Source organism: Schistocerca serialis, unplaced genomic scaffold (genome assembly GCF_023864345.2).
Source record: "Schistocerca serialis cubense isolate TAMUIC-IGC-003099 unplaced genomic scaffold, iqSchSeri2.2 HiC_scaffold_1400, whole genome shotgun sequence".
Taxonomy (NCBI): domain Eukaryota; kingdom Metazoa; phylum Arthropoda; class Insecta; order Orthoptera; family Acrididae; genus Schistocerca; species Schistocerca serialis.
In genome coordinates this window covers 4,739,338-4,762,486 of record NW_026047626.1, presented here as the reverse complement: position 1 = coordinate 4,762,486, position 23,149 = coordinate 4,739,338, and the positions used below count along the sequence as shown (strand labels likewise).

General features: G+C 43.9%; 1 protein-coding gene across 1 annotated transcript; it reads right to left on the bottom strand.

Moving 5' to 3' along the window:
• Positions 1 to 14,555: 14,555 nt before the first annotated feature.
• On the bottom strand, positions 14,556 to 15,932 carry LOC126442688 (mucin-3A-like). The gene has a single exon (XM_050090741.1). It carries the CDS (start codon positions 15,930 to 15,932, stop codon positions 14,556 to 14,558), a length of 1,377 nt encoding a protein of 458 aa, XP_049946698.1.
• Between the last annotated feature and the right edge of the window lie 7,217 nt (positions 15,933 to 23,149).

Below are 23,149 nucleotides of genomic sequence, written 5' to 3'. Positions count from 1 at the left end.
TGCTTATGCTTAGTTCAAGATTTAAAGCAATCAACCACACGATAATGAAGGCACACTATTCTGGATCAATAATTAGAAGGTGGTTTCTTATTCAGCAGTTGAGTACTGGGTGAAAACGTCCTGTCTCATCAAGATTAATGTAAAATATTTATTATGTAACAAAAGAAACCTTTAATATGCTTATAAATTTGACCATTCATAAAAAAGTGGCTAAATCTATGCTAAAAGAACTTTTATCCACATGTTAAGCAGAGAAAGAACCGTATGTGGATGTGCATTTAAAATGTAATTAAAAAAACTGAGTATTGAAAATTTGTTCATTTGTCTTTACAAAAAACCCACATGTTTCCTGGAAGTCCTGCAGTCACTGGCAACTGGCATGGCAAGTCATGTGGAATTGCCAGCAGGTGGACTAGTTACACTTCATAATTGCCAGCATGTGTCCGGAAAGAATTACCTCCATTGGTATAATGTATGGGAAACACCACGTGGATCCCCCCCAGGGGATCCACAACTCTTTTGTGGATATGTACGTGGCGAGCACGAGACCCCGAGCTAATGTGGCCCTGTTTCCTTTCTGGACTGCATACCTTCCTATTCCACATCCCTCCCCATCCCCAATGTCCCTCACCACGCCTCTGCCTCTGCCTCTGCCTCTGCCTCATCCCTTCCCCTTCTCCCCCTCTGGGAGTATGGATTGTTCCCATGTCTGAAGATGGACGCTCGTAACTGTAAGACAGTCTCTTTTCTTCACTTTCTATGCTGGAAAGTCTGTCTGTCCCTTGTCCTTCTTTTCTCCTTGCCTCTTCTCTTTACCATCTTATCCGCTGTGGCGTTTGAGACTTTCTTTCCTTTCCTTTCCATTGTTCCTCCCTTCTCTTTTTTCCTCTTTGTGCATATCTGAAGGCCGACCTAGGCATTCTCGCGTGTAGCCGGTGACGGGGTAACGCGTAATTTCCCGCCCCGGGTAGACAGGTAGGACACGTACGTACCCCTAGGTAACGGCCAGGCCCTGGGAGGGGTGATCACCCGAGCTCGTACCTTCCGAATGTGCCGATTGGTCCCTCCGTCCGTTTTTCGGGAGGTGTGACCTGAGGTGTGGACAATCACCTAAGGCGGGAAAGCCCACAGAGAGGGGCCCCACAAGGAAGGAGCGCGCCAACGGAGACGTTGGTAATCATGGGGGATACTTCCGCAATGGTTTCCGCTACGACTACAATTTTTGCTCACAAGCGAAAGTTAAATGAATCTCGGTCTCAGACAATTCTTCCATCAGTGCCACAGTTCCTTGTTGTTTCTCGGTTGGACGGAGGTCACGACTTCTCCACAGTAAAGCTTTTCATCATTCAGAAAGGTGTCGACGCAGTTGCAGGTCCTGAAAGTCTTGTTCCTGATAACGAAATAGCACCTTGTAGTTAGAAGCAGTCAGTGCGCTCCTGGCACAAAAATTGCTGCGAACTTCTCTGTCCAGGTGGAAGCGCACCGCACACTAAATTCAGCTCCCTCCACGGATTGTCTGACAAGGAAATTCAAAACTACCTGTCTGACGAGGGTGTAACGGCTGTTCATCGAGTCTTGAAAAGGGTTGACGAGGACTAGGTTCCAACCCTTACTATCTTCTTGACATTTGACAGAGGTCAACTCCCATCGAACATTAAAGCGGTCTATGAGATAATTTCAGTTTTCCCTTACATCCCCAACCCTATGTGTTGCTATCGGTGTCAGCGGTTCAATCGTAGGAGCCAGTCGTGTTCCAATCTGACCAAATGCATTACATGTGGCAAGGCTGCCCATGAGGGTGCTTGTCCACCTCCATCCCCTCGTTGCATCAACTGTTTGGGTGACCACGCTGCTGCCTCTAGATTGCCCCATTTTCTAAGGTTAACGGTTTATTCAGGAAATCTGAGTGAAGGAAAAGGTGTCGACATCTGCTGTTCGTAAGTTATTCGCCAGTAAAAAGCCCACTGTGCCTCTCACAGGTAAATATAGCATTGTCCTTGCATCTCCTCAGCCCAGTAAGGTGGCCTGAGCTCCCAGTTGGTGCACATCGACAGTGCAGGAACATACGTATATAGCTTCTTTTCTGTGTTTACTTCGTAGATTCTTACTTATATTTCGTGTGAGTTTCGTATAGGAGGCGTAATTTCGAGTTTTAGTTTCTGTAATCGTAAATTCAGGCAGATTGTAGCGCAGTCGTTAGGCATTTGTTTTGTAATGGGGCCCCTAAGGGATATGGCGGCTAAGGAGGGGAAGAAATCCAGTGTGCACTCCGTGTGCATTCCCGGTGAAGTCATTCCTGATGTGGAAAGGGTCCTTCCGGATGCCATGAAGAGCACAGGGTGCAGGCAGCTGCAGGTGGTGGCACATGTCGGCACTAATGACGTGTGGCGCATTGGATCTGAGGAAATTCTCTCTGGATTCCAGCAGCTATCTGATTTGGTGAAGGCTGCCAGTCTTGCTTAAGAGATGAAGGCAGAGCTCACCATCTGCAGCATCGTTGACAGAACCGACTGCGGACCTTTGGTGCAGAGCAGGGTGGAGGGTCTGAATCAGAGGCTCAGACGGTTTTGCGACCGTGTTGGCTGCAGACTCGTTGACTTGCACAATAGTGTGTTGGGGTTTCGGGTTCTGCTGAATAGGTCAGGAGTTCACTACACTCAGCTGGCAGCTACACGGGTAGCGGGGGCTGTGTGGCGTGGACTAGGTGGTTTTTTAGGTTAGAAGGCCTCGGGAAAGTACGGGGTGGGCTGTAATCTCAAAGGGTGCATGGCAAATACAGGACGTGCTTGGATCGAGGAACAGTCGGAATTGTAGTTGTAAATTGTTGTAGTTGTAAATTGTTGTAGTTGTAAATTGTTGTAGTTGTAAATTGTTGTAGTTGTAAATTGTTGTAGTTGTAAATTGTTGTAGTTGTAAATTGTTGTAGTTGTAAATTGTTGTAGTTGTAAATTGTTGTAGTTGTAAATTGTTGTAGTTGTAAATTGTTGTAGTTGCACATTGTTGTAGTTGCACATTGTTGTAGTTGCACATTGTTGTAGTTGCACATTGTTGTAGTTGCACATTGTTGTAGTTGCACATTGTTGTAGTTGCACATTGTTGTAGTTGCACATTGTTGTAGTTGCACATTGTTGTAGTTGCACATTGTTGTAGTTGCACATTGTTGTAGTTGCACATTGTTGTAGTTGCACATTGTTGTAGTTGCACATTGTTGTAGTTGCACATTGTTGTAGTTGCACATTGTTGTAGTTGCACATTGTTGTAGTTGCACATTGTTGTAGTTGCACATTGTTGTAGTTGCACATTGTTGTAGTTGCACATTGTTGTAGTTGCACATTGTTGTAGTTGCACATTGTTGTAGTTGCACATTGTTGTAGTTGCACATTGTAGTAGTTGCACATTGTAGTAGTTGCACATTGTAGCAGTTGCACATTGTAGCAGTTGCACATTGTAGCAGTTGCACATTGTAGCAGTTGCACATTGTAGCAGTTGCACATTGTAGCAGTTGCACATTGTAGCAGTTGCACATTGTTGCAGTTGTGCTGGGAAAGTCCCTGAGCTTAAAGTGCTAATAGAAAGCACAGAAGCTGAAATCGTTATAGGTACAGAAAGCTGGGTAAAGCCTGAAGTAAGTTCTGCAGAAATTTTTACGAAGTCTCAGATAGTGTTCAGGAAAGATAGATTAGGCAGAATTGGTGGTGGAGTGTTTGTGTCTGTCAGTAGTGGTTTATCTTGTAGTGATGTCAAAGTAGATACTCCGTGCGAATTGGTAGGGGTGGAGGTTATACTTAACAGCCGAACTACGTTAATAATTGGCTCCTTCTACCGACCCCCAGACTCCGATGATATAGTTGCTGAACAGTTCAGAGAAAATTTGAGTCTCGTAACAAATAAATACCCCACTCATACGGTTGTAGTTGGTGGGAACTTCAACCTTCCCTCTATATGTTGGCAAAAATACTTGTGCAAAACCGATGGTAGGCAGAAAACATCTTCCGAGATTGTCCTAAACGCTTTCTCCGAAAATTATTTCGAGCAGTTAGTCCACGAACCCACGCGAATTGTAAATGGTTCCGAAAACACACTTGACCTCTTCGCCACAAACAATCCAGAGCTAATAGAGAGCATCATGACTGATACAGGGATTAGTGATTACAAGGTCGTTGTAGCTAGGCTCAATACCGTTTCTTCCAAGTCCACCAGAAACAAACGCAAAATAATTTTATTTAAAAAAGCGGATAAAGTGTCACTGGAAGCGTTCCTAAGAGGCAATCTCCATTCCTTCCGAACTGACAATGCTAATGTAGACGAGATGTGGCTCAAATTCAAAGATACAGTAGCAACAGCAATTGAGAGATTGATACCTCATAAATTGATAAGAGATTGAACTGATCCCCAATGGTACACAAAACAGGTCAGAACGCTGTTGCAGAGGCAATGGAAAAAGCAATGGAAGTTCAGAAGAACGCGAAATCCCGAAGATTGGCTAAAATTTACAGACGAGCGAAATTTGGCACGGACTTCAATGCGAGATGCCTTTAATAGGTTCCACAGCGAAACATTGTCTCGAAGTTAGGTTAAAAATCCGAAGAAATTCTGGTCGTATGTAAAGTACACAAGCGGCAAGACGCAGTCAATACCTTCGCTGTGCAGTGCCGATGGTACTGTTACCGACGACTGTGCCGCTAAAGCGGAGTTACTAAACGCAGTTTTCCGAAATTCCTTCACCAGGGAAGACGAATGTAATATTCCAGAATTTGAAACACGAACAGCTGCTAACACAAGTTTCTTAGAAGTAGATACCTTAGTGGTTGTGAAGCAACTCAAATCGCTTGATATGGGCAAGTCTTCAGGTCTAGATTGTACACCGATTAGGTTCCTTTCAGATTACGCTGATAGAATAGCTCCCTACTTAGCAATCATATACAACCGCTTGCTCACTGATAAATCTGTACCTACAGATCTGAAAATTGCGCAGGTCGCACCAGTGTTTATGAAGGGTAGTATGAGTAATCCATCGAACTACAGACCTATATCATTGCGGTCGGTTTGCAGTAGGGTTTTGGAGCATATACTGTATTCAGACGTCATGAATCACCTCCAGGGGAACGATCTATTGATACGTAATCAGCATGGTTTCAGAAATCATCGTTCTTGTGCAACACAACTAGCTCTTTATTCGCACAAAGTAAAGGCCGCTATCGACAGGGGATCTCAGGTTCATTCTGTACTTCTAGATTTCCGGAAAGCTTTTGACACCGTTCCTCACAAGCGACTTCTAATTAAGCTGCGGGCCTATGGGGTATCGTCTCAGTTGTGCGACTGGATTCGTGATTTCCTGTCAGGAAGGTCACAGTTCATAGTAATAGACGGTAAATCATTGAGTGAAACTGAAGTGATATCGGGTGTTCCCCAGGGAAGCGTCCTGGGACCTCTGCTGTTCCTGATCTATATAAATGACCTAGGTGACAAACTGATGAGTTTTCTTAGGTTGTTCGCAGCTGATGCTGTAGTCTACCGTCTAGTAAGGTCATCCGAAGACCAGTGTCAGATGCAAAGCGAGTTAGAAAAGATTGCTGTATGGTGTGGAAGTGGCAGTTGACGCTAAATAACAAGTGTGAGGTGATCCACACGAGTTCCAAAAGAAATCCGTTGTAATTCGATTACTCGATAAATAGTACAGTTCTCAAGGCTGTCAATTCAACTAAGTACCTGGGTGTTAAAATTACGAACAACTTCAGTTGGAAAGACCACATAGATAATGTTGTGGGGAAGGCGAGCCAAAGGTTGCGTTTGATTGGCAGGACACTTAGAAGACGCAACAAGTCCACTAAAGAGACAGCTTACACTAAACTCGTTCGTCCTCTGTTAGAATATTGCTGCACAGTGTGGGATCCTTACCAGGTGGGATTGACAGAGGACATCGAAAGGGTGCAAAAAAGGGCAGCTCGTTTTGTGTTATCACGTAAGAAGGGAGAGAGTGTGGCAGATATGATAAGCGAGTTGGGATGGAAGTCATTAAAGCAAAGACGTTTTTCGTCGCGGCGAGATCTATTTACGAAATTTCAGTCACCAACTTTCTCTTCCGAATGCGAAAATATTTTGTTGAGCCCAGCCTACATAGGTAGGAATTATCATCAAAATAAAAGAAGAGAAATCAGTGTTCGATCAGAGACGTTTAGGTGTTCATTTTTCCCGCGCGCTGTTCAGGAGTGGAATGGTAGAGATATAGTATGATTGTGGTTCGATGAACCCTCTGCCAAGCACTTACATGTGAATTTCAGAGTAATCATGTAGATGTAGATGCAGACTTGTGATGTCACCTTTAGTGCCACGATCGTCGGATCGGCCAGCGCAAAGGTCGTCCATTCGACCTCCCCACTACCACCTGCTCACTCTACGACTCGCCCTTCATCCTCTGCTGAATCGTGAGTCCCAAAATCAGATATCCGGCATTCAAAAAGGAGCCTACTCGTGAAGATTTTTTATGTACCCTGACTTTCCAACCATCGATTCCTCCCTCATCTCAACGTCCCATTTCCAAGAAGGCTCATAAGAAACGTAGTTCCTCTCCTCCTCCGCCACAGCGTGTCTCATCTACAGCGCCACCTGGCGGTAACCGCCCTCGGCCATTTTCCGTGTCGCCAGAGCCGATCAACCGGCCGATCGCTGGTGGCAGGAGCTGCTCCCAAACAACCTATGGATCAGGATCTTCTGCCTTTGGCTGAATGCCGTTCCATGCTGTTGGCCACCGGCCCTAAGCAGTCGTTGAGTTGAGAGCCACCATGATAAGATGCTTCCGTTTCCTGTCCCCCCTATGTCCATTATCCATTGGCATATCCACGGCATTAGAGCCAATCTGGATGAATTGTCGATCCTCTTACGATCCTACTCGCCGGTCATCTTCTGTCTTCAGGAAACGAAGCTGCATCCCCATGATAACTTTTTTCCCCTCATTTCCAGTCAGTCCGGTTTGGTCTCTCCTCTGTTGATGGCACTCCAGCACATGGAGGAATCAAGATTCTTCTCCATTATACTGTCCATTATCACCCAATCCCCTTAAACAGTTCCTTCCAAGCTGTTGCTGTCCGTCTTTCCCTTTCTGGATACTTCTTCTCTCTTTGTACCGATACATTCCATCGTCCACACCGATGGCAAGAGGTGATCGCCTTCATATCCTTGGTCAGCTCCCGCCCCCCCCCACCCCCCCTATTTGCTGGTTGGGGACTTCAATACCCACCACCCGATTCGGAGATCTCCGCGTCCTTGTCCACAAGGCTCCCAATTGATTGATGTCTTCCACCAAGCGGATCTAGTTTGCCTCAACACTGGGGACCCTACGTTTTTGTCTGCCTCCACGACAAATGTCTCTCATTTGGACCTTTTGGGCGGTACTGTTCAGCTAGCTCAGCGCTTGGAATGGTTCGCTCTTGCTTATACACACTCGAGTGACCATTTTCTATGTGTCCTTAAACTGCAGCCACAACTGCCATCTATGTGCCCGAGACGCTGGAAGTTTGCCCAAGCCGATTGGACACTTTTTTCGTCTCAGCAACATTCGATGACCGTCACTTTCCCAGCGTCAACGAACAGGTCACTCATATTACAGAAGTTATTCTTACAGCCACGTATCATTCAATACCTTGCACCTCCAATTTGCCCTCGGGCCTCCTAGTTCCTTGGTGGAACGAGTCATGCAGTGACGCTATACGTGAGCGGCGACGCGCTCTTAGCGTTTCCCGCCACCATCCTACTTTGGCCAAGTGTGTCCACTATAAGCAGTTACGTGCGCGATACCGTCCGCGATAGCAAGAAGGCAAGCTGGGACTTTTTTTACTCGCTCTTTTATCACCTTCACTACCTCCTCTGAAGTTTGGAGTTGAATTCGACGGTTGTCTGGCGCACCTAGTCTCTCCCTGATCTCTGAGCTCATTGTCGTGCATGATACCTTGGTGGACCTCGTCGCAATTTCTAACTCATTGGGTCAACACTTTCGAGCTCTTCAAATTACCCACGAGCCTTTCTCCAGAAGAAACGTGCAGCGGAAGTGCGACCTCTTGCTCTCTCCTCTCAAAATAGCGAAAGCTATAATACTGTTCTCTCCATGCGGGAACTCCAACACACACACTCTCTTCTTCTCGCACCTCCGCCCAAGGACTGGATGGAATCCACATCCAAATGTTGCTCTATTTATGATACCTTAGTCTGCGCTACCTCCTTCACCTTTATTATCGAATTTGGACCGACAGTACTTTTCCCAGAAGATGGCGGGAAGCTATCGTCGTTCCTGTTCCGAAACCTGGAAAGGATAAACATCTCCCATCTAACTATAGCCCCATTTCTTTAACAAGTAGTCTACGTGAGGTTTTGGAGCGTATGGTGAATTGCTGTTTAGTGCGTTGGCTCGAGTCCTGAAGCCTTTTAACACCTGCCCAATGCGGTTTCCGAAAGCATCGATCTGCAGTCGACCATCTTGTTTCTCTCTCCACTTACATCATGAACAATTTTCTCAGGAAACGCGGAACAGTAGCAATATGTTACGACCTGGAGAGCGTATATGATACCTCTTGGAGGATAGGCATACTCCGCACACTGTTCTGTTGGGGCTTTCGAGGTCGGCTGCCCCTTTTTATTCGTGAATTTATGGGAGAGCGCACATTTAAAATGCAAGTTAACACCTCTCCCGTACTTTCTCTCAAGAAAACGAGGTACCCCAGGGCTCTGTGCTAAATGTTGTGCTGTTTGCCATTGCCATAAATTCAATTATGGATTGTCTGCTTCCCGATGTCTCGGGCTCCCTCTTTGTGGACGATTTTGCGATTTACTACAGCTCTCAACGGACTAGCCTTCTTGAACGATGTCTTCAAGGATGTCTCGATGGTCTCCACTCTTGGAGCATCGAAACCGGCTTCCGCTTTTCTCCCAGTAAGACCGTTTGTGTCAATTTTTGGACTTGTGCAGAGTTCCTTCCACCTTCCCTACATCTAGGCCCTGTCAACCTTCTGCTCGCAGACGTCACTTAATTATTGGGTCTTATGTTTGACAGAAAACTGTGCTGGTCCTCCCACGTTTACTATCTTTCAGCTCACTGTCTGCGATCCCTCAACACCATTCGTGTCCTGAACGGTACCTCCTGGGGAGTGGACTGAGTGGTCCTTCTCCGCTACTATCGCGCCTTAGTGCGCTCGAAATTGGTCTATGGAAGCATAGTTTACTACTCTGCACGGCAGTCTATTGTTCGGCATCTAGACTCTGTCCACCACCGTGGATTGCGTTTAGCATCTGGAGCTTTTTACAACAACCCTGTGGAAAGCCTTTATGCTGAGACTGCTGAACCTCCACTGTCCAATCGGCGCGCTGTCCTTCTGAGTCGCTATTCTAGCCATCTGTCTTGCATGCCTGCTAATCTGGCCTATGACCTTTTTTCGACGCCGCCCTGGATTTAGGATACGCAGGCCGCCCTTCCTCTCTACTACCACCAGGAGTCCGCTTCCGTCAACTGCTACGTTCTCTTTCCTTCCACTTTCCTAAGACTTTCTTGACAACTTGGTGTACAGCACTGCCTTGTTCCGCCCACAGACCTGCCTGCTCTGAGACCTTTGTCAGTTTCCCAAGGATGGTACACCTTCTCTCGTTTATCGTCGGGCATTTGCCGCTCTGTGTGCGCAAATGAAGGATGCCACATCTATTTACACTGATGGATCGAAAACATCATTTGGTGCTGGGATTGCCTATACTGTTGGGGACATGCCTAATCGATTTCGGCTTCCCGACTAGTGTTCGGTTTTTACTGCGGAGGTTCACGCTGTTCTCCAGGCTGTCTAATACATCCATCGCCATCACCGTGTACAGTACATTATATGCTCAGATTCGCTCAGCTCTTTCCTCAGTCTTCAAGCTCTCTACCCTGTCCACCCTCTGATCCACCAGATTTAGGACTGCCTCCACTTGCTCCACTTGGGGGGGGGGGGGGGCATTTCTGTGGCGTTCCTCTGGATCTCAGGACATGTTCATATCCGTGGAAATGAGGCGCCCAATATAGCGACCAAGGCTGCAGTCTCTCTTCTTCAGCCTGCTGTTCGCATGGTTCCCTTCGCTGATCTACAGAGTGTTTTATGTCGTCGTGTTGCTCTTTTATGGCAAGCACATTGGTGTACACTTCCCAATAATAAATTGAGGGACGTGACAGCTCTTCCTTGTGCTTGGACCTCTTCCTCCCGAACTTGTCGTCAGGAGGAGGTAATTTTAACTAGACTCCGGACAGGGCACTGTCTTTTGACATAGACATCTTGTAAGTGGCGATCCTCCCCCGCTTTGGCCCCCATTGCTCTCAACTGTGGACAGTGAGACACCTTTTACTTGAGTGCCTCTATTTTACTCTGTTACGCGCCCGTCTACAGCTGTCGCCTGATACATCTTCCATTTTAGCAGATGACATGCCCTCAGCCGATCGGGTTCTCAAGTTCATTACCTGTAAAGAGAAATTATGTTGATCTAATACATTAGATTGTGTACAATGCACTACATGATTCTTCCTTTTGTTCTTCTCCCATCATGTGTTAGGTGATTTCACCTCTGCTGGTCAACATGTTCTTGCAATCCCTTCTGTTATCTTCACCTCTTTCTTGTCCCTTGTGGTTTGTAATCATGAATTAGTTTAGGAAGTTGCTTTCAGGCATTCTATCTACATGTTCCCACCATCTATTTCCATTTCGTGTGCATTGAATCAACTTCCAATTTATTCCTAATGTCTTCATTTCTGCAACTATGTTCCCTGCTCATATCCATATGATTCATAAAAATAGAAGAAAATGAATAGAATCTTCAGAGGGCTGTCTATCATCTTGATTTGTTGGCTTCTGAATGTCACATGAAAATCTCCACTAAGAAAACAAGTGTTAAGGTAGTCAAGGGAAAAATCATATATCAGATCAAAAATTGTTATAAATAATGTAATACTGGAACAGCAAACTCACTTTCAGTGTCATGGTTGTGGCATAAGATGAAATTCTTGCAATGATATTGAAAAGATCCTGAAATTTGAAACAATGTGTCTCCCATGATAAAAGTGAAACCACACATGTGAGAAACAATCTTACTGTAAAGTGTATGTTTCTGTGTATGTTTATATATTTTGTGAGATAGGAATCGTACTTTTAAAACACACATCAGATCTGTATTGTTCTGATGCTTCATTTCTTAAAACACAATTGGAAGAACTTATCCTTTTTAGAATAAAGGATTATTACTTGAAAATCTGATTTAAGTAGGAAACGGAATCTGGTTATAAAAACAGCTGTGTTTTAGAGAATAATTACAGTACGTATTGAGACAGTTGCAAGATAATAGTGAGGGGAAAGAGAATGGCCACAGAGGTGTACTACATGCCACAGCAGTTTGTGTGACAAATCGCACCTGTGTGTTTATGCAGGTCACAGTCCGCACCAACCACCACCTTTCCATGGCTGGCAGACATGCAAAAAATCCACGTTGATGGGAGTAGTGAGCCACTGGAGATAGTATGTTTACTGGAGAACATTGTCATAAATATAAATAAGTGGTGTAGGAAAATATGTTTTGTTCATTAATACTCTTTTCTTTTGGAAGTATAAATTTGCTGCTCTTCAAGCAATCGAGATACCCCTCTTTCCAGCTACGTAAAATCATCTTGTTGTTATTGTCAGTACTTCTGATTTTATGGTTGTTGACAAATGTGTATCTTGTGCAGTTTTACTTTGTGTAACACTGTTTTATGTTACATTTTTAGCACCAGTGACAAACTACACCTGGCTGAAACAAGAACAAATAATTTCATGTTTTAATGCCATTTGCAGTATAATTGTAAGAGTCAGCGTTATAGTGGTACTCAAATAATTTTTTGTATTGTTGCACGTCATTCTTCCATACACCAACCTAGATCTGGAGATGACCTGCCATTTAATCCAAAACTGGCCGTTTTTAATAAAAATGTAGTAAACGAGATAATGTTTTTCATTGATTAAAACAGCAGTCGATATTGCCATAACATTAGTTTAGTGTTACCAGTTTCATATTATGTTAAAGCCATCCTCAAATTTTTTGAACCGCTATGGCTGGTGCTGTGCATGATCATGGTATTGTGAAGAACTGATCAGTTGCCAGCACCAGCCATAGGGGGCGTTAAGTCTGAAGATGGTTTTAACAAAAGCCGAAACAGATAACAATAAACAGATGTTAATGTGATATTGATAGTTGTTTGGATCAAAGTTAGCATCAGGTTGCTGCACTGCATAAGCAACGCTGTCTAAATTTATCATGTTTTTCATTCATTAGGCAAGTTATTCACAGAAACCTAACTGGTTGCACCATGTGTGGTGACTCCTGAGTGGGTCAATGCTAACTCATGTCAAAAGTGATTTCCTTTTGAATAATCCCAGGTGCAGACCCCTTGAGTAAGTTTGTGAGTTTTGAGAGGGTTATAAGCCAACCTAGCTTCAATCCGGCTAGCCAATATATGATGCTTTTAGTCACTATTTGGTAGAGCCCCCGAATCTTCACATTTATCTACAACTAGATATATATTTCTTCAGCCGACATACAGTGCATGATGGATGATACCTTAGGCCACCAATGATCATTAACATTGTGTCTCACTTGCAACTGGAATGATGGAGAATTGACTGGCTATATGCTTCCATAGGAGCCCTCATTTTTTATCCTGTCTTCTTAAGCCTTCTGAGATGTATGTTGGTGGCAATGTATCGTTGTACAGTCTGTTGCATAAGCAGGTTATCTGAATTTTCTCACTAGCAGTTTGTAAGAACACGTTCCTTCCACAGGAACCTAAAAATACTGCCCAGTTCCCTTCACACAGGTGCCACTTCCTGTGTATAGTGGACTCCTGACTTATTAAGCAGAACCCAGAAACCCACCACCCTATGGAGCAAGTCAAGGAATCATCTGCGTACTTGGTTGCAGAACCATCTGGACCCTTGATTCGAGCCATCCACTGGCCTCTTTACCCAAGGACCACAGTTGGTTATGCATACGATGCTACAGATGGCGAGCTCTGCCTTCATCTCACAACCAAGACTTGGTCTTCACTACTTCAACTAGCCACTCAAAACCATAGAGAATCTCTTCCAATCCAATGCAACACATCTTTTTAGTTCAAACATGAGCCACTACCAGCACTTGGCAGCACACTTTGTTTTTCATGGTATCTCGAAGCATCAATTCCCCATCTAGGATAATGCCTTCCAAAATTCTTCCTTATATGTGCACAGTGCACAATGGATTCCTTCCCCTCCTCAGCAGCCATATCCCCTAATGTTGGAACTCCCAACTACCAGTAACACCCCCCCCCCTGGGAATGCCCAGATGTTGTGGACCTAGAAGCTTGTTCTGGAAAAGAGGAATGTCTTCACCTGGCTCAGGAATTTCGTCAGCTACAAATAGCTCCCAGAACTTGTTTGTCATACTATCTGGGGTGGAACTCTGATCAGCCCCTCAGAAATTCTTTTGCTGGAGCTACTTATGATTCGATTGCAGGTGAGGGGTCAGCTCCAGTGCAGGCAGTTCCGAGGAGGGCCACAGTAGTTGACCAATCGGGAGATGCGTGGGACATAGTAGATGTCTAGCCTTCTATAGTGATGCCCATTGGCAACAGCCTGAAGCTGTGTGGCCGAAGCCAACACCACCTGGAGCTGTTTGCTAAGTCACCAACTAGGCTCAAATCTGAACAGAGCAGTCAGTCCCTATTCATACCAAAGATGGAAAAACTGTACACTGCCCAGTTATTAGGATGCTAGACTATGCCTGGTAAGTATTCAGACATGCAAGAAATTAGAAAGTAAACTGTATCCACAAAGATAACTGAAAATAAATCGCTGCTGTTTGATGCTTGTAAATACATTTTGCAAACAAACGGTGTACTCACCTTATCTGCAGTAGCACATATGATAGGCTTTCTGGTGGTCCAGCCAAACTGACCCAATCAAAACAAAGCAAAAAACAAAAAAATGACATTATGATACAGGGATCAATAAAAGTGTCAGTCAGATACTCCACGCCACACTGTGGAATGAACAGTTCTCATGACACAATACGAACGTTAGCCCTATCTGGGACATGGCCACATGGTCAGTTACAGCAGTCAACAACTCCATCCAGATAGGGTGCCTCCCTCTTCCAGATGCTGCACCAAGCTCACTTATGTTTTATAATTTCATTATCATATCCTTTAAACCGTTTAATGACATTGGTCCTCTCCGCAGACCTTACTGTGTCAGTGCAGCACTGTAATTCCTGCTCTTAACAGAAAACTGTTTCACTAACAGCCCATGGTCTCACTTGATAGCCACACTGTTCACTCATGTTATGGATTGTCAAATGGCAGCATGTATGTCATAGTGTCAGACAAACAGTGTACAGTGTCAAATTTTGCACTGGGGTGTCCAAAGTCGGAACTGGCTTTTTCCAGTGTCATCCAGTTCCCCCATTAATGCAGCTACCAAGTTTTGCTTTGGGGTATGATGATCGAATTCCATACTGAACCTGTGCAAGTAGCTGCTCTTTAATTACAAGCACCTGGTGCTGAGGTCCCATGTGTATAGCTCCCATATGCGTCGTGTCAAAATTAGTCTCCTGGACTGTTGTGTCTCCTGGACTGTTGTGTCTCCTGGACTGTTGTGTCTCCTGGACTGTTGTGTCTCCTGGACTGTTGTGTCTCCTGGACTGTTGTGTCTCCTGGACTGTTGTGTCTCCTGGACTGTTGTGTCTCCTGGACTGTTGTGTCTCCTGGACTGTTGTGTCTCCTGGACTGTTGTGTCTCCTGGACTGTTGTGTCTCCTGGACTGTTGTGTCTCCTGGACTGTTGTGTCTCCTGGACTGTTGTGTCTCCTGGACTGTTGTGTCTCCTGGACTGTTGTGTCTCCTGGACTGTTGTGTCTCCTGGACTGTTGTGTCTCCTGGACTGTTGTGTCTCCTGGACTGTTGTGTCTCCTGGACTGTTGTGTCTCCTGGACTGTTGTGTCTCCTGGACTGTTGTGTCTCCTGGACTGTTGTGTCTCCTGGACTGTTGTGTCTCCTGGACTGTTGTGTCTCCTGGACTGTTGTGTCTCCTGGACTGTTGTGTCTCCTGGACTGTTGTGTCTCCTGGACTGTTGTGTCTCCTGGACTGTTGTGTCTCCTGGACTGTTGTGTCTCCTGGACTGTTGTGTCTCCTGGACTGTTGTGTCTCCTGGACTGTTGTGTCTCCTGGACTGTTGTGTCTCCTGGACTGTTGTGTCTCCTGGACTGTTGTGTCTCCTGGACTGTTGTGTCTCCTGGACTGTTGTGTCTCCTGGACTGTTGTGTCTCCTGGACTGTTGTGTCTCCTGGACTGTTGTGTCTCCTGGACTGTTGTGTCTCCTGGACTGTTGTGTCTCCTGGACTGTTGTGTCTCCTGGACTGTTGTGTCTCCTGGACTGTTGTGTCTCCTGGACTGTTGTGTCTCCTGGACTGTTGTGTCTCCTGGACTGTTGTGTCTCCTGGACTGTTGTGTCTCCTGGACTGTTGTGTCTCCTGGACTGTTGTGTCTCCTGGACTGTTGTGTCTCCTGGACTGTTGTGTCTCCTGGACTGTTGTGTCTCCTGGACTGTTGTGTCTCCTGGACTGTTGTGTCTCCTGGACTGTTGTGTCTCCTGGACTGTTGTGTCTCCTGGACTGTTGTGTCTCCTGGACTGTTGTGTCTCCTGGACTGTTGTGTCTCCTGGACTGTTGTGTCTCCTGGACTGTTGTGTCTCCTGGACTGTTGTGTCTCCTGGACTGTTGTGTCTCCTGGACTGTTGTGTCTCCTGGACTGTTGTGTCTCCTGGACTGTTGTGTCTCCTGGACTGTTGTGTCTCCTGGACTGTTGTGTCTCCTGGACTGTTGTGTCTCCTGGACTGTTGTGTCGGCGCCCCCGGGGCTGTCATGTAGTTCTTCACATGCCACTGCTCTGAAGGGACTGGAAGTGTGTGTGTGTGTGTGTGTGTGTGTGTGTGTGTGTGTGTGTGTGTGTGTGTGTGTGTGTGTGTGTGTGTGTGTGTGTGTGTTGAAGTGAGAGCAAGGAACGGGATATGGGTAGAGGATATGGACTAGCATAGGTTGAGTCTAGAGGGTTTAGGGGGTGGGTAGTCTACTGAATGCAAGTACAACAAACATCCTTTCAGTGCACTTGGAGTGTAGTGTAACTCAGTGGAGATGTTGTGTTGTATTATTATAGGTGAATGGAAGGAAAAATGGAAAAAGAGTGAAGAGCATTTACATCCATATCCTCATAAAAATCTATACTCTGGAATCTGCTGAATTTTATACGGCAGATAGTACTTCCTACTGTACCAGTAAGTAGGGCTTCTTCTATTCCGTTCACAAACTGAGTGCAGGAAAATGGCCTTGAAATTGACTCTGTGCAGCCGGCCTGGGTGGCCGAGCGGTTCTAGGCGCCACAGTCCGGAACCGCGCGACCGCTACGGTCGCAGGTTCAAATCCTCCTCGGGCATGGATGTGTGTGATGCCCTTAGGTTAGTTAGGTTTAAGTAGTTCTAAGTTCTAGGGGAGTGATGACCTCAGAAGTTAAGTCCCATAGTGTTCAGAGCCATTTGACTTTGTGCATGCTGTAATTAGTCAAATTTTGTCTTTATGTTCGCTGGGAAAGTGATACGTAATAGGATGTAGTACATTTTTAGGTTCATCACTTACAGCTGGTACTTATATCTCTGTAACTAGGCTTTCATAGGATAGTTGGCATCTGTCTTAAAAACATCGATGTGTCTCGTTTCTTAGCATCTCCATGACACTGTCACATGGGTCAAACAAACTTGTGAACATTTGTGGTGCTCAGATGTGATAGTCATAGGTGGTGCAGATGCCACACACCTGAGCAGGCTTGCAGTATGAATTGTACAACTGTTTTATAAGCAATCTCCTTTGTGGACTTGTTGCATTTTACCAGTGAACCAAAGTGTGTTATATAAGTGCAGTTTTACATTTCTGAACAGACTGATGACCTCAGCAGTTTGGTCACTTTTCTGATCATTTACAGGAAGTTGACAATCTCTGCACCACTTTGAACTCTTATCCAGATGTGACTGACCATTCATGCAGCTTTTCCCGGTATAGGGTGACAAAATATAAACAGCATTACAAATGACCTGCAAGCAACAAATTCGTATTCCTTGCTTTTATACAATAATTAAATTGTGCCATCACTATCCAGTACAGGTGACCCTTCTTATGCCTTAACACTGCATAATATGAGCATGAGAGAACTACAGAGGAATGTATTTGATACCTTATGAGATAGGAAAATGCTGATTTTTTTTTTTTTTTTTTTTTATGCACAGGAATCTTGTGTGGATTTTTAACACAGTGAGACCATTAAATAATGTGAGAGGAAGAAACACTTGGTTATTTGAAAAAAAAAATTTAACACCACACTAATGAGGGGAAGAGCAATGGGATGTGTTAGGAATGGCATAGGAAATATTTAATATTGGAAAACTTTTTCAGTTCTTACAAAAATCTCAAGTCATCTCCTGGAAGTGAGAAACTTCAGTCACTGGGCACAGGTTGCAGATCAACCAGATACTTCCTTCATAATTGTTTGCACCTCATGTATGCATTATCACCATTGGTATAATGAATGGAAACCACCATCTGCATCACTATTATCTGTAATAAAGATGGTCAGTTTTCATAGGAATAGCAGATTAGTCCCATATAAAAGTTGGAAAAGGAAAAATGAGAGAATACTATATAAATATTACGTGTGTGTAACACCATAAAAATAGTGATAATGTTACAAGAAATAACATCAAATCATGGTCTCATTCATATCCACTGTTGTAAGCTGTAGATTGCCAGTAATGACAATATTTCACAGAAAACTTTAAAAGGTATAGAGGATGCAATACGTGGACTGAACAGGTGTGGTGACAGAGCGAGAAATTGTGAGAACAGTATGGAAACCTGTAAATTATGGTGATAAGTTAAGGAATGCTGTGTTAATTTGTCTAATGACCACAGGTCTGCAAACTGAAGATAAAGGTGGTGATTCCCCATTCGATCTACCCCACTATGTCACAAGAAGCAACCAAACGGTGTCTCACAAAGTTATTACAACTTTCCACAATGTGTCTATGAAGAGCTCACTACCACAGTCTGCAGACATGCCTGGAGGCCATTTATTTTCCACAGAATGCGTCAAGACTTAATGGAAAGCTGATATTAGTTACTAATGACATTAACACAAGAAACACATACAGAGTCTCTGAAAATCTTTCCAGACTGTTCTACGCTGTTAGAGGGGAAATTGATTGTGTCATCCTTTATGGAAGTTGTAGCCTTCTTGTGGGAGGTGAAAATTCCTTCACCATGAGTGCTGCTTGCTTTTCAATTTAGGCAGACTATACCTCCCCAGCATTTATTGCCCAGTTCGCCTGTGTGAGTAGACAAAATAACTTCACTGTCATGTTTGTACAGTGGAGATATTTTCAGTTTGTTAAGGAAGTACTTTGTTGTAGTTGTTTGGTGAGGTATTTCGTAAAACGTATTTCAACAGAGGAGCTGTGAGTGTCCCCCACACTGAAGAGCCTGTCGAAATTGTAACACTCCATCAATATATATGTGATAATGTCAATTTCTTTCTCTTTTCTATGCCTTTCTGGGATATTTTTCGTGGCATCAGGGATTTCAAAATGCACCTCTTCAGCTTTTGCTTACCAACATCTGAAGAGACCCAGAGTCTTAAACTGCATTTCTCTGCAACAGAGATTTGTAACCTGTTCTAGAACGTAAGTTATTTCAGCATAAGACAAGCAATGCATTACAACAGACTACTGTTCTAGATGGAATATGGTCAGTCCCATTCCATCAGACATACTCACGCCCATCTTGGAAGATATAGTATGGATGTATGGTACATAGGTCCACTCAGTGCAGCCCATTTCACAACTGCAATAAGTTCCACTTACCCCTAAACGTAAAAGATTTACGCATCCTATCACTAACTCAATTAATAGTGAGAGACCTGCAGTACCTTTCTGATGACTTGTTAATTCACAAAGTGACAGCAACATAATTACACAGCTTTACAACATGCTTTCAATGGTAGACAGCAACAAGGTGACACATTTACCAATCCAGTCCCTTTGCCACCAACACTATCATATCTACAAACTAAGTACTTCTCGGCCCTAATTTCAGGCTTGTATTGTACACATTACCTCACATAATACATGCAGTGAGTATTGATTTAATAATCTGAAAATAACACCACCATATAGAGGGTTTTTTCCACCATTTACAAACTACAGGGATTGATGGATGAGGGGATACAATACAGAAAAGGTCCTATGTCCAGAAAGGCATGATTTCCCTGCTAGAGACCATTTATTAAATCACACATTGTTACGTGTCAACTTGAGTCTCAAGTGATAGTGCTACTCGTAGTTCTTGGGTATATGACGATCGTACTTCTTGTTCCGGACATTTACAAAAGAACAGATACCATCTTCAAGGCTCACTGGCCATTTGACCGTCTTCTTCTATGCGGATGCACCAAGAGTGCCTGAACTCTTACGGGGAATCGGCAAAAGCTGCGAGTAATGAGTATAATGGGCAGGGGCACTATGAGTATAGTGCGGGACAATAAGTTGGGAATGTGGGTCTCACAGTAGGCATGCCAGAGATAAGTAGATAAGTCCCTGTAGTTGCACTATCCTCCGTGTTCTCAGTGGCTCAAATGGATACAGCATCTGCCATGTATGCAGGAGATCCCAGGTTCGAGTCCCAGTTGGGGCACTTATTTTCAACTGTCCCCATTCATTTATATCAATGCCTGTATGCAGCTAGGGGTATTCATTTCATTGTAGTTCTCAGGCTCGCCACCTCTCCTGTCCAACTACATTAATGCACACGGAGTAAGCACACTCTCTCTTTTTCTTGCTATGGGCAAAGTGTGAGCTTCCCAAATGAAGGATAAGGGTCAGTAAGCACGATGAAGTACGCTATGTACTGACTTATTATGTGTAAAATTAGTGCAGTATAGCACAGTGTGAAATTATGGTGATATATGTTGGCAGAATAACTGCTATATTCATAAAAAAAGAAATATTGGGAGCCATGTCATAAGTACAGAAGGGTACAAGTAGTTTTAACTGAGATTTTCTCTCTTTCAGTGTCTTGAAGATAATTTGGTAATCTCTCGGCCAAATGATTTTATCAAGGAGGATCCTGAACTAAATTTGGAGGTGGGTGGAACTGAGAACACTGTAAGCACTCCCATCTCTGATTTATTGCATGTAGAGTGATAAAAATGTATTTGTGTAATTGATGTAAGAAATGCATTACTGTGGAACAGGCACAGATTGTGAGTTTTCTTGACCTAAGTGCAATGAATAACTTTACAGTACTCTTGTGATATTCCACTTGATGTGGATTAGCAACTGTTCTTTGCTTATTGTTCTGAATAGAATCCAAACGGAATGTGTAACAATATGTTTAACCATACTATCTGTGACCCTTCTGGATGTTAAACAGTTCGTATGAGTTTAAACCATGAGAGTGTAGATCATTTGAAAAATATTCCTCTCTCCAGTAACGTATGATTAACGGATTGCAGAATACATTGGACATGGTTTATCTTTCCAGTGAATCATTGATATTTGTCAGTTTGAACTAGAAATTTTCAAAGTTGCCAAAGGTACGAAGTGTGATACTATTTTTATGTGACAGATCACCGTTGACAGATTGATCTCAGAATAGTTACAGTATGGCTACCTCAATGGTATATGTTGAATTACTCACAGATTTGTCAGTCACAGAAAAACTCTTGGACGTATGCAGATATATCCATGTATTACCTCACCATAGAAGTCATAGCAGGTCCAAATAAATTATCTTCTTGGCACAACTTACAGCTTTGATAAGGTCTCCTTGTATGAAGCATAAAACTTAATCCAGTAAAATAAAATGTTGTTGTATTAATTTTGTCCACCTTGCATAAGAGAAAGTGGATGGTTAGATTCATAAACTTCTCACAGGAATAAAACCTAACAAACATTTGGGAATGTAAGGTAGAGGACTGAAAAACGTACGCATAGTGCTTAGAGCCATTTGAACCATTTAAACTGAAAAACGTAAATCCGAAGACATACTATGCAAGACACTGTATGGTACATGGCGGTGGGTATGTTCCACGACTATTAGTCATTTCCTTTTCTTTTTTGCTTGCAAGCAGTGTGAGGGAAAAGCAACTGTCTGTTGCCTCCATAAAAGCCCCAATTTCTCGTCTTCTTTTGTTGTCTGTAAATGACCCTCATGCACATTGATGCCTGTTGATTGTGCAAGCATACCACTCAAGGAAAAATGCTAGGGACAGCGGATATGGTACACAGGGTGTTACAAAAAGGTACAGCCAAACTTTCAGGAAACATTCCTCACGCACAAATAACGAATAGATGTTATGTGAACATGTGTCCGGAAATGCTTAATTTCCATGTTTGAGCTCATTTTAGTTTCGTCAGTTATGGAGAGTGCTACGGGAGAACCAGTTGTTTCCATACCATGTACAGTGTGTGCATGCGCTATCAGCAGCTGATTGGCCTCCACGGGTACAGTTCTCCGAATGGTTCATCCAACAATGTGTCAATCCTTATTTCAGTGCAAATGTTCTCTTTACGGATGAGGCTTCATTGCAACGTGATCAAATTGTAAATTTTCACAATCAACATGTGTGGGCTGGCGAGAATCCGCACGCAATTGTGCAATCACGTCATCAACACAGATTTTCTGTGAACGTTTGGGCAGGCATTGTTCATGATGTCTTGATTGGGCCCCATGTTCTTCTTCCTACGCTCAATGAAGCACATTATCATGATTTCATATGGGATACTCTACCTGTGCTGCTAGAACATGTGCCTTTACAAGTACGACACAACATGTGGTTCATGCACGATGGAGCTCCTGCACATTTCAGTCGAATTGTTAGTACGCTTCTCAACAACAGATTTGGTGACTGATGGATTGGTAGAGGCGGACCAATTCCATGGCCTCCAGGCTCTCCTGACCTCAACCCTCTTGACTTTCATTTATGGGGGCATTTGAAGGGGGGTTAGTGTTGTTTAACATCCCGTCGACAACGAGGTCATTAGAGATGAAGCGCAAGCTCGGGTTAGGGAAGGATGGGGAAGGAAATCGGCCGTGCCCTTTCAAAGGAACCATCCTGGCATTTGCCTGAAACGATTTAGGAAAGTCACGGAAAACCTAAATCAGGATGGCTGGAGACGGGATTGAACCGTCATCCTCCCGGATGCGAGTGGGGCATTTGAAAGCTCTTGTCTACGCAACCCCAGTACCAAATGTAGAGACTCTTTGTGCTCGTATTGTGGACGGCTGTGATACAATACGCCGTTCTCCAGGGCTGCATCAACGTGTCAGGAAGGGTGGGTGCATGTATCCTCGCTAACGGAGGACATTTTGAACATTTCCTGTAACAGAGTGTTTGAAGTCATGCTGGTACGTTCTGTTGCTGTGTGTTTCCATTCCCTGATTAATGTGATTTGAAGAGAAGTAATAAAATGAGCTGTAACATGGAAAGTAAGCGTTTCCAGACACATGTCCACATAACATATTTTCTTTCTTTGTGTGTGTGAGGAATGTTTCCTGAAAGTTTGGCCGTACCTTTTTGTAACATCCTGTATAAAAAAGAGTGAACCTGGCATAACTGGTTCCTGCATCACATTTTCTCTTCCCAAATTAAGCATTTGTTTGTTTGGCTTCATTCCATTGTATATGCATGGTGTAATAACAATTTTCTATGGGGCACAGGCATAGTAGTTTTTGCATATGGTATTCACTTTGGAGAATGTGTTCAATATTGAAATCAGTTCATTTAGCAGAAGTTTTCCTGTACTGTCACTGCTCTGATATTTTCCCACATTACATCAGTTCACAATAAGAGGTAGATCGACACCTTGGACTATTAACTTAGTTGTTGGCATTGTGCTTCACAAAATTTTCCATTAGTAAATGTGCCTCTGCATCATTTCCAAGTTGCTGCCTTCATGCTATTGTGTGGAAAATCAATCTGGAATGCATAAATTTTAGTTCCATTTTGTCCACTATCTTTAAAATCCACAGCACACCTGAA